This window comes from Rattus norvegicus, chromosome 16 (assembly GCF_021556685.1).
Source record: "Rattus norvegicus strain SHRSP/BbbUtx chromosome 16, alternate assembly SHRSP_T2T, whole genome shotgun sequence".
Taxonomy (NCBI): domain Eukaryota; kingdom Metazoa; phylum Chordata; class Mammalia; order Rodentia; family Muridae; genus Rattus; species Rattus norvegicus.
Window position 1 is genome coordinate 74,032,169 of NC_141549.1, and position 12,793 is coordinate 74,044,961.

The window sequence follows — 12,793 nt, forward strand, 5'->3', positions numbered from 1 at the left end:
TAACTTTCTATTGGTCATCTGGCTGTGACAGGTACCTGAGAGAAGCTATTTTAAAGAAGGAGAGGCTGAGAGAGAATACAGCTTAGTGGTAAAGTACTTGCCAGGCATGCACATGGTCTTGGGTTTAACCCCAGCTGGTGGTGGGGTGGGGTATTTAATCCCAGAACAACTGCAGTATTTAGGATGCAGAAACAGGAGCATCAGAAGTCCAAAGTCAGCCTCAAGCTTCAAAATAGCAAATTTAAGGCCTTCCTGGGCTACATGAGACCCTGTCTTAAAAAGGAAAACCTGAATCAATAAATGCACAAATAAGTAAAATAAAAGGGGAAGAACTTAGTTGGGCTTGCGTTTTCAGAGGTTTGGGTTCATGGTCTATTGCTCTTGCTATGAACCTGTGGTGAGGAAAGGTATTGCGGCTGCGGGAGGATGTGGGTGATCAAGGTTGCTGATGTCAGAGCAAGCATGTCAGGAAACAGAAAGACAGAGCAGCTCAGACATAAAGTACGCCATTCAAAGACTTGCGTCAAGAAGTCTTGCAGGAAGAAAGCAAGTTAGTCTCATTCTCCAATCAGCCTTCCTAATACCTCATAATTCATGATGAACTCAGCACCCTGATCATGTAGTTACCTATTTATAGTACCTCAGCCTCTGGGCCAAGCCTTCACACAAACCTTTTTGGAAACTACTTAATGTCTAAACCATACAGTGTCTTTAAAAGTCTTATTGGTTCAGTGCCTATGCCTTTGAGCAATCGGCTACATAGCAGCAAAGTCACGGTCCTTCATTATTGGAATGATTGATATTTTACTGCCAGCAATTGTGCCTTTCAGGTGACTTAACTTTCAAAAATAAAATTTAATATTTTTAATATCTGAATTGATCTTTATAATAATTTTTTGCCATTATAGTAAAATCACCTTTGTTTTCTTTGCATTGTCTGTTTTCTAAGAGATTTGAGGCAAAAAGAGTGCTTGCAGGAGGGACATGTCTGCCCAGTTCTTGGAAGTCCACTTCTTTGAGAGCTTACCTCTCTCTGACAGGCTCAGTGCTCCCCCCGTCCCCAATGATGGATGTGTCCTACTTGCAACCATCCCTCCTTTAACCACATGTAATAGGATCAAGGATGAAAATAGACTTTGGCTAGACCGTTTGAACTTGCTGGGGATTATGACAAGGCTATAACAACCAGTCTTAATTAGAATTGTAAGGACTTAAAACATCGATAGCCATTTTTACCTTTGTATTGGGAGAAACAGTAAGAGGTTGGTCCACAAAGGGAAAATGATATAGATGGGGGAAAAATGTAGAAGAAAGCAGTCAAGAAGAAAGCAATATCTGCGAGGCCCAGCCCTCTCTTTAGTACAAGTACACGCTGCTTCTTTTGGTGTCAGATTACCTATATTGGTTTCTCTTGGTACAGAGAACCTTGCCTAGAAACACTAAATTAAGCTTAAAACAAAATTGATGAGTATGAATATCCACATGCAAATTAATGAAGTTAGCTCTTCTACTACATAGAAATGAAGCAGAGACCCAAGTCTAAGATCTAAAACTACAAAAAGGAAAAAGAAAAGAGAAAGCAATGAGTCTTTGTGATGTTGGCAGAGGTCTTAGATTAATAAGTACAAGACAGATAAATTAGACTTCATTCAACTTAAACACCTTTGCCTGTACAATATGCCATTAAGAGAGTGAAAAGAAAGGGCTGGGGAGATGGCTTAGGGGTTAGGGGTATCTGTTGCTCTTACAGAGGTCCCTGGAAGCTCAGTTCCAAATCCTACATCATGGCTCAAAACCATCTGTAATTCCAGTTCCAGTGGATTTAATACTTTCCTCTGTCCTCTCCAGGCACCAGGTATCCATCCACATGGTGTACTTGCATACATTGAAGCAAATATTTATCACATAAAATAAAATTAAGAGAAATTAAGGAGAAAGAGGGGCTATCAGGATGGCTCATTAGTAAACCAGTGCTTGTTGTTCTTGTGGGGAACCAGGCTTTGGTTTCTAAAACCCAAGTCTGGCTGTGTAAACTATGTGTATCCAGCTCTTAAGGATCCAATTCCCTCTTCTGGCTTCCATGGGCATCTGCACATATACATGTGCACACACATACATACATACACACAAGTAAAGTTTTTAAAGTAGAAAGAAGACTAAGATTACAGGAGTGAACACCACAGGCAAGCTTATGTTCAGCAGAATCACATGACCCAGCAATCTTACCCCAAATGAACATGTCCAGTCAGAAACTGATAAATGACTATTATAATAGCTCAAAAGTAAGAACAATCCAAATTGTTCATCAGCTGATGAATTTATAAATATAATGTGGTCAGTTATGAGATAGTTTGGGAGAAATGCATCTGTGCAAACACAAAGTAGGCTATACAGTATTGTGCATTCACTGGGCTGGAATGTTATGTGGTGCTTGGCTGTATATCAATAAAGAAGGCAAGCCCCAGTACATGCTGCATTATAGAAAGACCTTAAAAATCATACTGAGAGAGAAGTCAGATGTAAATGGCCATATATAGTTTATTATTTTGTTCACATATGGTTTACTAAAATGTTCAGGGCAAAAAACAAAGAAAGAAGTTAGATTATCAGTTTCCAGGGGAGAGAAAATAAAGACATGAGAAAGATGGCTAATAAATACATGGCTTATTATCTTATTTTTTCTTTGTCTTGTATATGTGAGTGCTCTTGCCTATGTATAAATATGTGGATGCCAAAGGCTGACATTGGGTGTCTGACCTCAGTAGCTTTCATGCCTTGATGTTTGAGACGGGAACTCACACTCTGGAGTGCAGTTTCTATCAAGGGACCCACCTGTCTCCACCATTCCCAACCCCTTGCCCTGTGCACTCTGCTCCCTCAGTGCTTGGGTTAGATACACGCCTCTGCTCCTGGCTTTTAGTTGGATGCTGGGGATCTAAACTCGGGCCATTATTGCTGTACAACAGACGCCTTTCTCCACCGAGCCATCTTCATCACCTAAGGCTCCTTTTCTATGAAGATGCAGACAACAAAATGATGCCAATGCTTGTGCAGCTCTGTCAATGTTGTGTCCTAAATTAGTTGTAGATTCTAGGTGAATTAATAAGTATATGGACTTACTTAAGTAAAACTTAGAGTGAAACTCATGCAGAGTTTGGGAGTAGGCTTGTTTGTGTGTGTGTGTGTGTGTGTGTGTGTGTGTGTGTGTGTGTGTGTGTGTTTGTTTGTCTGTTTGTGTGTTTGTGGGATTGGTTGTTTGTGTGGTTGGTTGGTTGGTTGGTTGGTTGGTTGGTTGGTTGGTTGGTTGGTTGGCTGGAGAATTTCCTAGGAAAACCGAGGATGTGTATATTTAGGGCCTTACCCTTGTTTGACTGTGTTTGTCTAGATAAACTCATTCTGACTTTCATGACAGTGTTTCTTTCTAAAAAGTGTATCATTGGTTTTGACTAGTTTGGGATAGTTTTATTCCATCAACAATTCTAGTATATTCAATTATAACTCACTTTTAGAATATATTAACTATATATTGCCATTATTGCTTTTTAGTTCTTTTAAAATAATATACCTGTTTTGTCTTATACCTTATTCTACATGCACTACAAATAAACTGTTGTTTATTACCAGAACTAATCAAACTAATTTTAGAAAATGTACTGTTACACCTGGTCTCGTGAGTTATTTAATGGCTGGTATGTGGTATACCCATGTTTTTATGACTCACTTAAATGATGGCATGGGTGTTTTTGTAAGCGTGAGAGCTACATGATCTGAATCCAGCTTTTCTTTACTTACAGAGATCCTGCATATTTCGATGATAATTGGCTGAACAGAATCAAGACTGAAGTAGGAGACAACTGGAGGTTAAAGGTATTTCTTTTTGTTTTTACACCCATTAAATCTTCAAATATTTGTGCTGTATAAAATACTTTTTAAAAATCTAATATTTCCAGTGAGATTAGAAGCTTATTTAGGTATCCTCTAGTAAAATAATCTGGAATTGAAGATTAGTAATAATTTGACACTACCTGCCAGAATAGACCATACTGTTGAGTCAGTAAAGCCCAACAAGGGGCTGACTGTTGGAATCAGGGAGCCTGTGTCCACACTGGAGCTCTAGAATTTACTTTCTTTGTTTTTTGGGGTTTTTTTTATTTATTCATTTATTATATATGAGTACACTGTAGCTGTCTTCAGACACACCAGAAGAGGGCATCGGATCTCTTTACAGATGGTTGTGAGCCACCATGTGGTTGCTGGGAATTGAACTCAGGACCTCTGTAAGAGTAATTGGGTGCTCTTAACTGCTGAGCCATCTCTCCAGCCCTACAATTTGCTTTCTATAGGCAAGAACTATAAGCTTCTATGGATTGCTTCTCCAATTTTGTGGTGCCGTTGATCAAAGTAAGATAATATAGAATTTTGCAATGGGGGGAAACCACTATTTTACATGAACATAGCAGTTTGAAGGTGGTCCACTTTCAGATGTTAGAAGTATGAAAAATAAACAGCTTACAAGATCAACAACGGAAATAAATGATGAATTTTTCAAATCAAAAATTTTCTTGAAATACACATTTTAATTTGTTAATTTCATTTGTGATATTGGTTCTTTTTTTCTGTATAGCCTAGACCTGCCTTGAATTCACAGTTTTCTGCCATCTTTTCTTAGTACTTGGAGAACAGACATAAGCAAGCACACCAAGCTTGTTTTGTTGTTTTTACTAAATAAACAACTTTTGCTTTATTTTTCTCTTAAAAATAAATGTTTCAGGGTCTGGAAAGATTGCTCAGCAGTTAGAACACTTGTTGCTCTTGCAAGGACCTGGTCAGCAATCCATGTGGTGGCTCAAAAACCACCTGTAACTCCACTTCCGACAATATGATATCTTCTGACTTTGGAGAACACCAACACACACATAGGTCACATACGTACATGAAGGCAAAACACTCATACACAGAAAATAAAATAATCCTTAAAAATGTTTTAAACAAAAGGTTCTAACTAAATATTTGAGCTCCTTTCATTTGACAACCTCGGGCTGCATTGTCTGTTGTTCTCGGGTGTATCCAGCTACAAGTTGAGCATCATCGATCCTAAAACACATCCGAGCCCAAGTATTTCATAAATAAGGCAGAGGTGGTCTGTACTGACATTGAACAGCTTCAGCCAGATTGAAAGAATGATCAGCAGAATATGGCTCATGTACTCCAATGAAAATCTGGCCAAAAGCAGAAGAGAAACTAAAGAGCTTTTTATTAAATAATGCAGTGAATCTATCTGTCGTTTCACCTAGACACAGTGGCCAGTGAACTTAAGAGTGTGAGTCTGCCCTCACTCACTGTGGATTGCTTCCTCCTCTTCTCATCTGTGGTTCTCCTTAAAGTACTAGCGTTTCTGCAGTGCTTGGTATTAGCCTGTTTTAGTATTTCAGTATACAATAGTAATATGTTTTTTAACCTATGGTCATAATTATTTACTTAGTTTGATATTCAGCTAAACAACAGCCTTTTCTTGACAGTGGAGGAATTTGGAGATGTGTTTCCTGGAATAAGACAACAAGGACCTGGAGAATTGGCTCAGCAGTTAAGAGCACTGGCTGCTCTTCCATAAGACCTAGGTTTAAGATTGCTAAGAGTATTTTGGCAATAGTTTTGTTTAATACTCTTAAATTAGAGAAAAGAGCACAGATTTAAGTCTTTAAAAATAATATATTTTATTTCCTTTACTTATCAAAAGTCTGACTAATCTGTTATATGTTGTTCATTTTCCCATGGTGTTGTTGCTAAGCAACAGTCTTTTTCTGATGTTGTTACTTTAAATTTCAACTATCCTACTAAGTTTTATTTTTTATACAGTTTAAATATTCATTATGTGAATTTGGCCAGAAGTGTTTCAAATTTTAGAAGAGGTTTTTGGGGCAATTTAGGGTGGGTTTGTTGGTTGGTCGGTCGGTCGGTCGGTTGGCTGGTTTGTTGGTTGGCTGGTTTAGAAGAGTTGCGTAAATGTGACCGACCAGTTGAATATCCATACTCTCAGATCTTAGATCCGAGAGCCTCCCAAGTGCACACGTTTTAAAGTGCCAGCCACTGTTCAGAAGGCTTTGGAGTCAGCCCACTTGAGACTTCAGAGAGGTCGGGATGCCAGCTTGTACTTACTCTAAGATTCACCTGAGTTTTAGTGTTAATCAGTACTGAGATCTGTGCATGCCTTTTACCCACTTTTTTCTCTCTCTAAACAGATTAGCAACTTAAAGAAAATTTTAAAAGGCATCTTGGATTATAATCATGAGGTAAGATTTTTTTTCTCCTTCTATTTGGAAATATTATAGAACAGTTTCAATTTATAGTTTCAAGTTTAAGAAAAAACATTTCAAAATTAATAACTTATCTTCCCTTGTGTTGCTTTGTGGATATGGATTCAGATAACAAGTCATTTCTTAGATGTTGAACAGATCGGGAACTTTCCTTTGATACGAGTAATTTGTGAATAATTATTAAAATGTGTTGAATTCCATCCTGTACTTGAAAAGGTGGGTTAGTGATTGACTATTGCGATTGGCCTTACTGCTTGTGCTTTATTCATTGGCAAGCTCTGGGCCCCAGTGAACTCACCTCCTCCGCTGAGTCCATGTGAGAACACAGGCATTGTGAGGACACAACTCACACCAGAGCTATTGGTCTCATGACCACAGATGCCCCAAGGACAGAGTACTGCCTAGAAACATGCGCTACTTTCTTTGCATTTTTCCCTGCAAGCTTGCTTACATTTAAACCCACATTTATATCTGTAGCATCTATCATGTCCATTTAGTAAGTGACGCTGTCACAGTGGTTCTCAGCCTGTGGGTCACGACCCCTTTAGGGGTCGCATATCAGACATCCTGGCTATCAGGTGTTTACATTATGATTCATAATAGTAGCAAAGTTACAGTAGCAAACAAAATAATTTTATGGTTGAGGGGTACCACAACATATGAATTAAATGATTAAATGGGTTACAACATTAGGAAGGTTGAGAACTATTGTTCTGTCACATCCAACCTAGAATCCAAGTTTCAAACCTTGGTATCACGCTATACTCCTTTCTTTGGTTTTTTGTACAGGGGCTTGCTCTGTAGTACAGGCTGGCCAGAAACTCATTTTGTAGTACAATGTTACTAAAAATCTTTCCAGGGAAAGATATAAGCAACATCTACCCTTTCTATTAAAGTCTCAGTGACAGACAGAGGCATAATTCTACCAAAGTTCATTCTTCAGGAACCAATGAGTTTATTGGGCTTCCTTACAGAGCATAGATAGGGGATTACTAAAGGGATGTGTGTGGTTCTCTCCCCACTGCTAAAAACAAGGCCACACCTGAAAAACCTTTACCCAGCACAGATGAGGGCTTCCCGTAGCCACATAGATAGATCTAGTCTTCCCTGGCCTGTATATATTACCCTACCCCCACCCCCAGGTCATGTGCAGTTAAGGCAGAGCTGCATACAATAGGTGGTAGGGAGCACCTGGGCACTCAGGTGAGACTCTGGTGCTCTCTTACCCCTCTGTGGGGGTATAAATCATCAACAGTTCACCTGGATGGTCTTTGTGAGGGAGTCTAGCCAAATGCTCCAAGATGGCTGTTTTTGGCTCAGAGGGCAATCACTCAGTACACTCAAAGACAGTCCTCCTGCCTCCACTTCTCATACCAGTTTCCTAGGCATTGGCTACCATGTCCTGTCCAATGGTGTTTTTGTGGGGTTTTTGTTTTGTTTTGTTTTGTTTTGTTTTGTTTTTTGGTTTGGTTTGGTTTTCCTATTTATATATTTTTGAGAGAGTTTTATGTAGAAGAGGCTGGCCTCAAACTGAGGGTGACCTTGAACTTCTGATCTTCCTGCTTCCACCTCCTGAGTGCTGGATGTCTTTTAATATCATCAACAAAATCTGCTAGACCTTCCAAAAAGAGCTTTCTCCAGTTCTGCTGCTACCGCCCATTACCAGTTGCTAACTGCTAACATAGTAACTGGTGAAGAATTTTACTTTCACTGTTCTGTACTTCTGTCAAGCCAAGGTGATTATAAGAAAGAAAGCAGATTGCACTGATTTCCTTCTTAGCTCTTCCTTGTTTCTTTGGGTTATTTGTGCAGTCTGTTAGGTAAATGTTCTCACGTTGAGCTAGGCCCCTAACCATCAGTTTTTTCTTCGATGAGAAGGGCTTCATTAATTTGCCTTAAAATTTAGCCCAGGCAGGCTTTGAACTTGGTACGCTTGTGCATCAGTCTCTCAAGTAGCTGGGATTATAGGCCTAGACTTCCAGCCCCAGCTTGCATGATTTATGCTTACATTAAGGAGCAGTCTGCATTCTTGTTTATATATATTTATTTGGTTGTCTCAGTCCTATTATTAGTCATCAAATGAGGTTGGGACCAAACCTGACATACTCGTTATTCAATCCCACTTAATTTTGTAATTATCTCACATAACTTAAAAATCAGTACTAATTTTCAAGATTACTTAAAATATGTAAAAGAATACTTGGGGTAAGTATTAAACATCTTGAGCAAACGTGCAGAAGACTGTAACTGCTGAGTGGCTTTCTTTTGTTTGTTGTTCAGTCAGAAGGTATTTATAAGGTACCAAGAAGCAGGATTTACTAGATCTTCTAGAATTACCAGAAGTAGTCAATTTGTCCTGAGCATCGTATTCACTTATTTTGTAAATTAAAAATTATGTTTCTTCAGTAAAGTATCACTCAAATTGTTTAGTTGAGGCTCATTTTCAAATTCAGTGTTTTTCAAGCTCTAGAAAAGTAACATAACCATATCCTGTATTTTTAAGTATTTCCAAAGGGTTCTCCGTTAGCACCTGTTGTACTGAGTCCTACAGCAAAGCTTAAGGCTTCTCAGTCTGAAGTAGAGTCAATGGGAATGGTGAAGGAGCTGTGTTCTGTCGTCACCCTTCACGCTCCTCTGAGACGCCCTCCATCTCTGTCCATCACACTCTCTCTACTTAGCCTTATATACTCGAGTTTCTCTCTTCTGTTTACTTTTTTGTATTTAAAATAAGATCTCATACACTGTATAGACCAGGCTGGCCTCAAACTCACAGAGATCCACCTGTGTCTGCCTCCTGAGTGCCGCTCACCATGTCCAGCTTCTCATTTACTTCTCTACTGGTGAGCACATTCTAATAACACCATCTTCAGCCATCTTCAGAAAAGGACATGCAAAGTTTAGGCCTTGACGTTTCTTTGTTGCTTGAGTCAGGTTGGCTGAAGCCAGTGTCCGGAGGCCATTGCAGCAGCGCTCACCAGCTTCCTCTGCGTTTGCTGTTGAGGCTTCTCTTGTGGATTGTGGTTCCATCCGCAGTTTCTTTATTGAGGATTTATTTATCTCTAAAGGGTCATGATAATGTGCTCTGATGCAAGATGCATTTTGATCTTGGATTTTGTTTTATTATGTTTGGTACTTAGCAAATTCTTTTTTTTTTTTTTTTTTTTCGGAGCTGGGGACCGAACCCAGGGCCTTGGCACTTGCTAGGCAAGCGCTCTACCACTGAGCTAAATCCCCAACCCCCAGCAAATTCTTAAAAACTGAATACCTACTAGTTTTATTTTTAGGAAAAATTTTTTCTACCTAATTTTTTCTGTTTGTTCTGTAGACCTTCCACTGAACCTTTAAGCCTCCTGGATTGGTCCTTTAATTACCCAATTTTTCTTTTTACTGCTTGTTTTTGCTCTACTCCTCGAGATAACTGCATACCTTTCATGTGTGTCCACTGAAGCTTTCAGTCCTATTATATTTCTTATTTCTAGGAGCTCATCTTTATTTTATTCATTTTCTACCCCCTCTGTTCAGTTTTTTTTCCAGTAGACATCTCTATTGCAATTTTTAAGAATATAATTTTAAGTATATATTTAATATTAATTAAATATTTACTGGTTGATTTAAATATTTAATAATTAATTTAAAATCTGTGTTTGATAATTTGATTAAATATTAATTTAATTAATTTAATTTAAGAGAAGGTCTTTAAATATGACAGTCCTTTTTGACTCATTCGACATTACTAGGGGTTTCTGGCCACCAAAGCTACTGCAGGTTAGTGACTTCTGTGTCTTTTGTGTTGTAAGCTCAAAGATGAATTTCACAAACAACAGAAGGGTAAAATTTTGATAGGAGCTTATTATAGAAAGTAGCTTAAAAGAAAAGAAGCAAGAAAGGGTTGCCACTGACGTCCTCGTTTAGGGGTTAATAAAGCTTTACTGGGTTGAAACATGGGAGGTGAGCTTGTTGGTTCAGTTGTCCCACCCACAGGTATTCATTTCAGATCACACATAGTTTCCAGGCAGCTGTGCTCATTACGTTTAGTGTTTCTGGCCTCTGGTCAGGACAGAACCAAGTACATACTTGACTGAAGGACAAAAAGTACAATTTTTGAGGTCTCTATCATGAACTGTGTAATGGTTTCTTTTTTCCTGATTTAATTACTTCTGGAGATTGATTTACCTATACAAAGAAGGAATTAGATGTACTGTGGGTTGATGGTGTATGTCTGTTTATCCAAGAGTAACCTTGAACTTGTGGTTGTCTGGAATTATAGCATATGCTGCCGTGCGTGGTTTGATAGAGTGCTGAGGAAAGGATGGAAGGTGTCCTACCCGCTGCTCTACATCCCCAGCCCTCCCCAACTCTCACCGGCAGGCTATCCAACAGAGCTTTGCACTGTTTACATGTGACTTCATTTGGACCCACAATCTGCATTAAACCATTCTCTTTCCTGCTAAGAGTATCTATCTTACTAACAACATCTCCATTAAAGGGCATGCCATTCTCTTTCCTATTAAGAGTATCTTACTGGGGTTGGGGATTTAGCTCAGTGGTAGAGCGCTTGCCTAGGAAGCGCAAGGCCCTGGGTTCGGTCCCCAGCTCCGAAAAAAAGAACCAAAAAAAAAAAAAAAAAAGAGTATCTTACTAACAACGTCTCCATTAAAAAATATTCCATTCTTTTCCCTGTTAAGAGTATTTTACTAACATCTTTTTTTTTTTTAACACTCCAGACTTTATCCCCTTCTCAGTCCACACCTCCACCCCAGCAGGGTTCTACATCCAAAACCTCCTCCCCACCAGACCTCCCTGGGGCCTCCAGTCTCTTGAGGGTCAGGTGTATCTTCTCTGACTAAAACCAGACCCAGGAGTCCTCGGCTGTATATATGTTGGAGGTCTCATCTGGTGTATGCTGCCTGGTTGGTGATCCAGGGGTCCAGGTTAATTGAGACTGCTGGTCCTCCTTCAGGGTCACCCTCCTCCTTAGCTTCCTCCAGCTTTTCCCTAATTCAACCAGCAGGGTCAGCAGCTTCTGTTCGTTGGTTGGGTGCACATATCTGCCTCTGCCTCTGACTCTTTCAGCTGCTTTTTGGGTCTTTTGGAGAGCAGTCATGGTAGGTCCCTTTTTGTGAATGCCCCATAGCTTCAGTAATGGTGTCAGGTCTTAGGGCCTCCCCTTGAGCTGGAACCCACTTTGGGCCTGTAGCTGGACCTTCTTTTCCTCAGGCTCTTCTCCATTTCCATCCCTGCATTTCTTTCAGACAGATCATAGCTTTGGCTGTGGGATACCAATCCCATCCCTCACTTGATGCCCTGTCTTTCTGCTGGAGGTGGGCTCTACAAGTTCTCTCTCCCCACTGTAGGGCATTTCATCTAGGGTCTTCTCCTTTGAGTCCTGAGAGTCTCTCACTTCCCAGTTCTCTGGTACATTCTAGAGGGTCCTCCCAACCTCCTGAGGTCCTCCTGTTTCCATTCTTTCTGCTGGCTCTCCGGGCCTTAGTCCTTTTCCCCCACCCAATACCAGATCATGTTCCCTTCTCCACCCACCCCCATCCTGTTTCCCTCCCCTGTCCCTTGCTCCCTCCCCGCTTGTGGTTGGTTTCTTCTCCCTCCCAGTTGGAACCGAGGCATCTTCACTTGGGCCCTTCAGCTTGTTGACCTTTTTGAGTTCTGGGGACTGTATCTTGGCTATTCTGTCCTTTTTTTTTGGGGGGGGGCTAATATCCACTTATTAGTGAGAACATACCATGCATGTCCTTTTGGGTCTGAGTTACCTCACTCAGGATGACATTTTCTAGTTCCATCCATTTGCCTGCAAAACTCAGAATGTCCTCGTTTTTAATAGCTGAGTAGTATTTCTCTTATCCATTCTGTCATGGGACATCTGGGTTGTTTCCAGCTTCTGGCTATCACAAATAAGGCCGCTATGAACATAGAAGAACACATGCTTCTGTGGCATGGTGGGGCATCTTTTGGGTATATTCCCAAAAGTGGTATTTCTGATTTCCAAAGTGGTTGTACCAGTTTGCAATCCTACCAGCAGTGGAGGAGTGTTGCTCTTTCTCCACATCCATGTCTTGTCATCCGAGGTTTTGATCTTAGCCATTCTGACTGGTATAAGGGAATCTCAAGGTCGTTTTGATTTGCATTTCTCTGATCACTAAGGACTTTGAACATTTCTTTAGGTGCTTCTCAGCCATTTGAGATTCCTCTATTGTGAACTCTCGGTGTAGTTCTATACCCCATTTTTTGATTGGGTTGTTTGTTTGTTTTTTTGTTTTGTTTTTGTTTTTGTTTTTTGGTGGTAAGCTTCTTGAGTTCTTTATGTATTTTGGATATTAGCCCTCTATCAGATGTGGGGTTAGTGAAGATTTTTTTCCCCATCTGTAGGATGTCGAATTGTCTTATTGATTATGTCCTTTGCCTTTAGAGACAAAGTGAAGGTAGCAAGGGAGAAGATTATGTTGCTAGTGTGAATTCCTCTTTGA

General features: G+C 40.0%; 2 protein-coding genes across 2 annotated transcripts in view; both read left to right on the forward strand.

The window, feature by feature from the left end:
* The window catches only part of Erich1 (glutamate-rich 1), a gene marked incomplete at its 5' end in the record, with an annotated part of 52,793,804 nt that overhangs the window by 43,161,609 nt on the left and 9,619,402 nt on the right, over positions 1-12,793 (forward strand).
* Positions 1-12,793, forward strand: part of Hook3 (hook microtubule-tethering protein 3) — a 90,307-nt gene that overhangs the window by 22,321 nt on the left and 55,193 nt on the right. For both annotated transcript variants that reach the window (XR_015639438.1, NM_001136098.1), the window contains 2 exon segments: positions 3,795-3,867; positions 6,240-6,290. Coding sequence is in view for 1 of the 2 variants with exons in the window: in NM_001136098.1 (NP_001129570.1) it covers positions 3,795-3,867; positions 6,240-6,290 (124 nt within the window). In the remaining variant the exon portion in view is untranslated.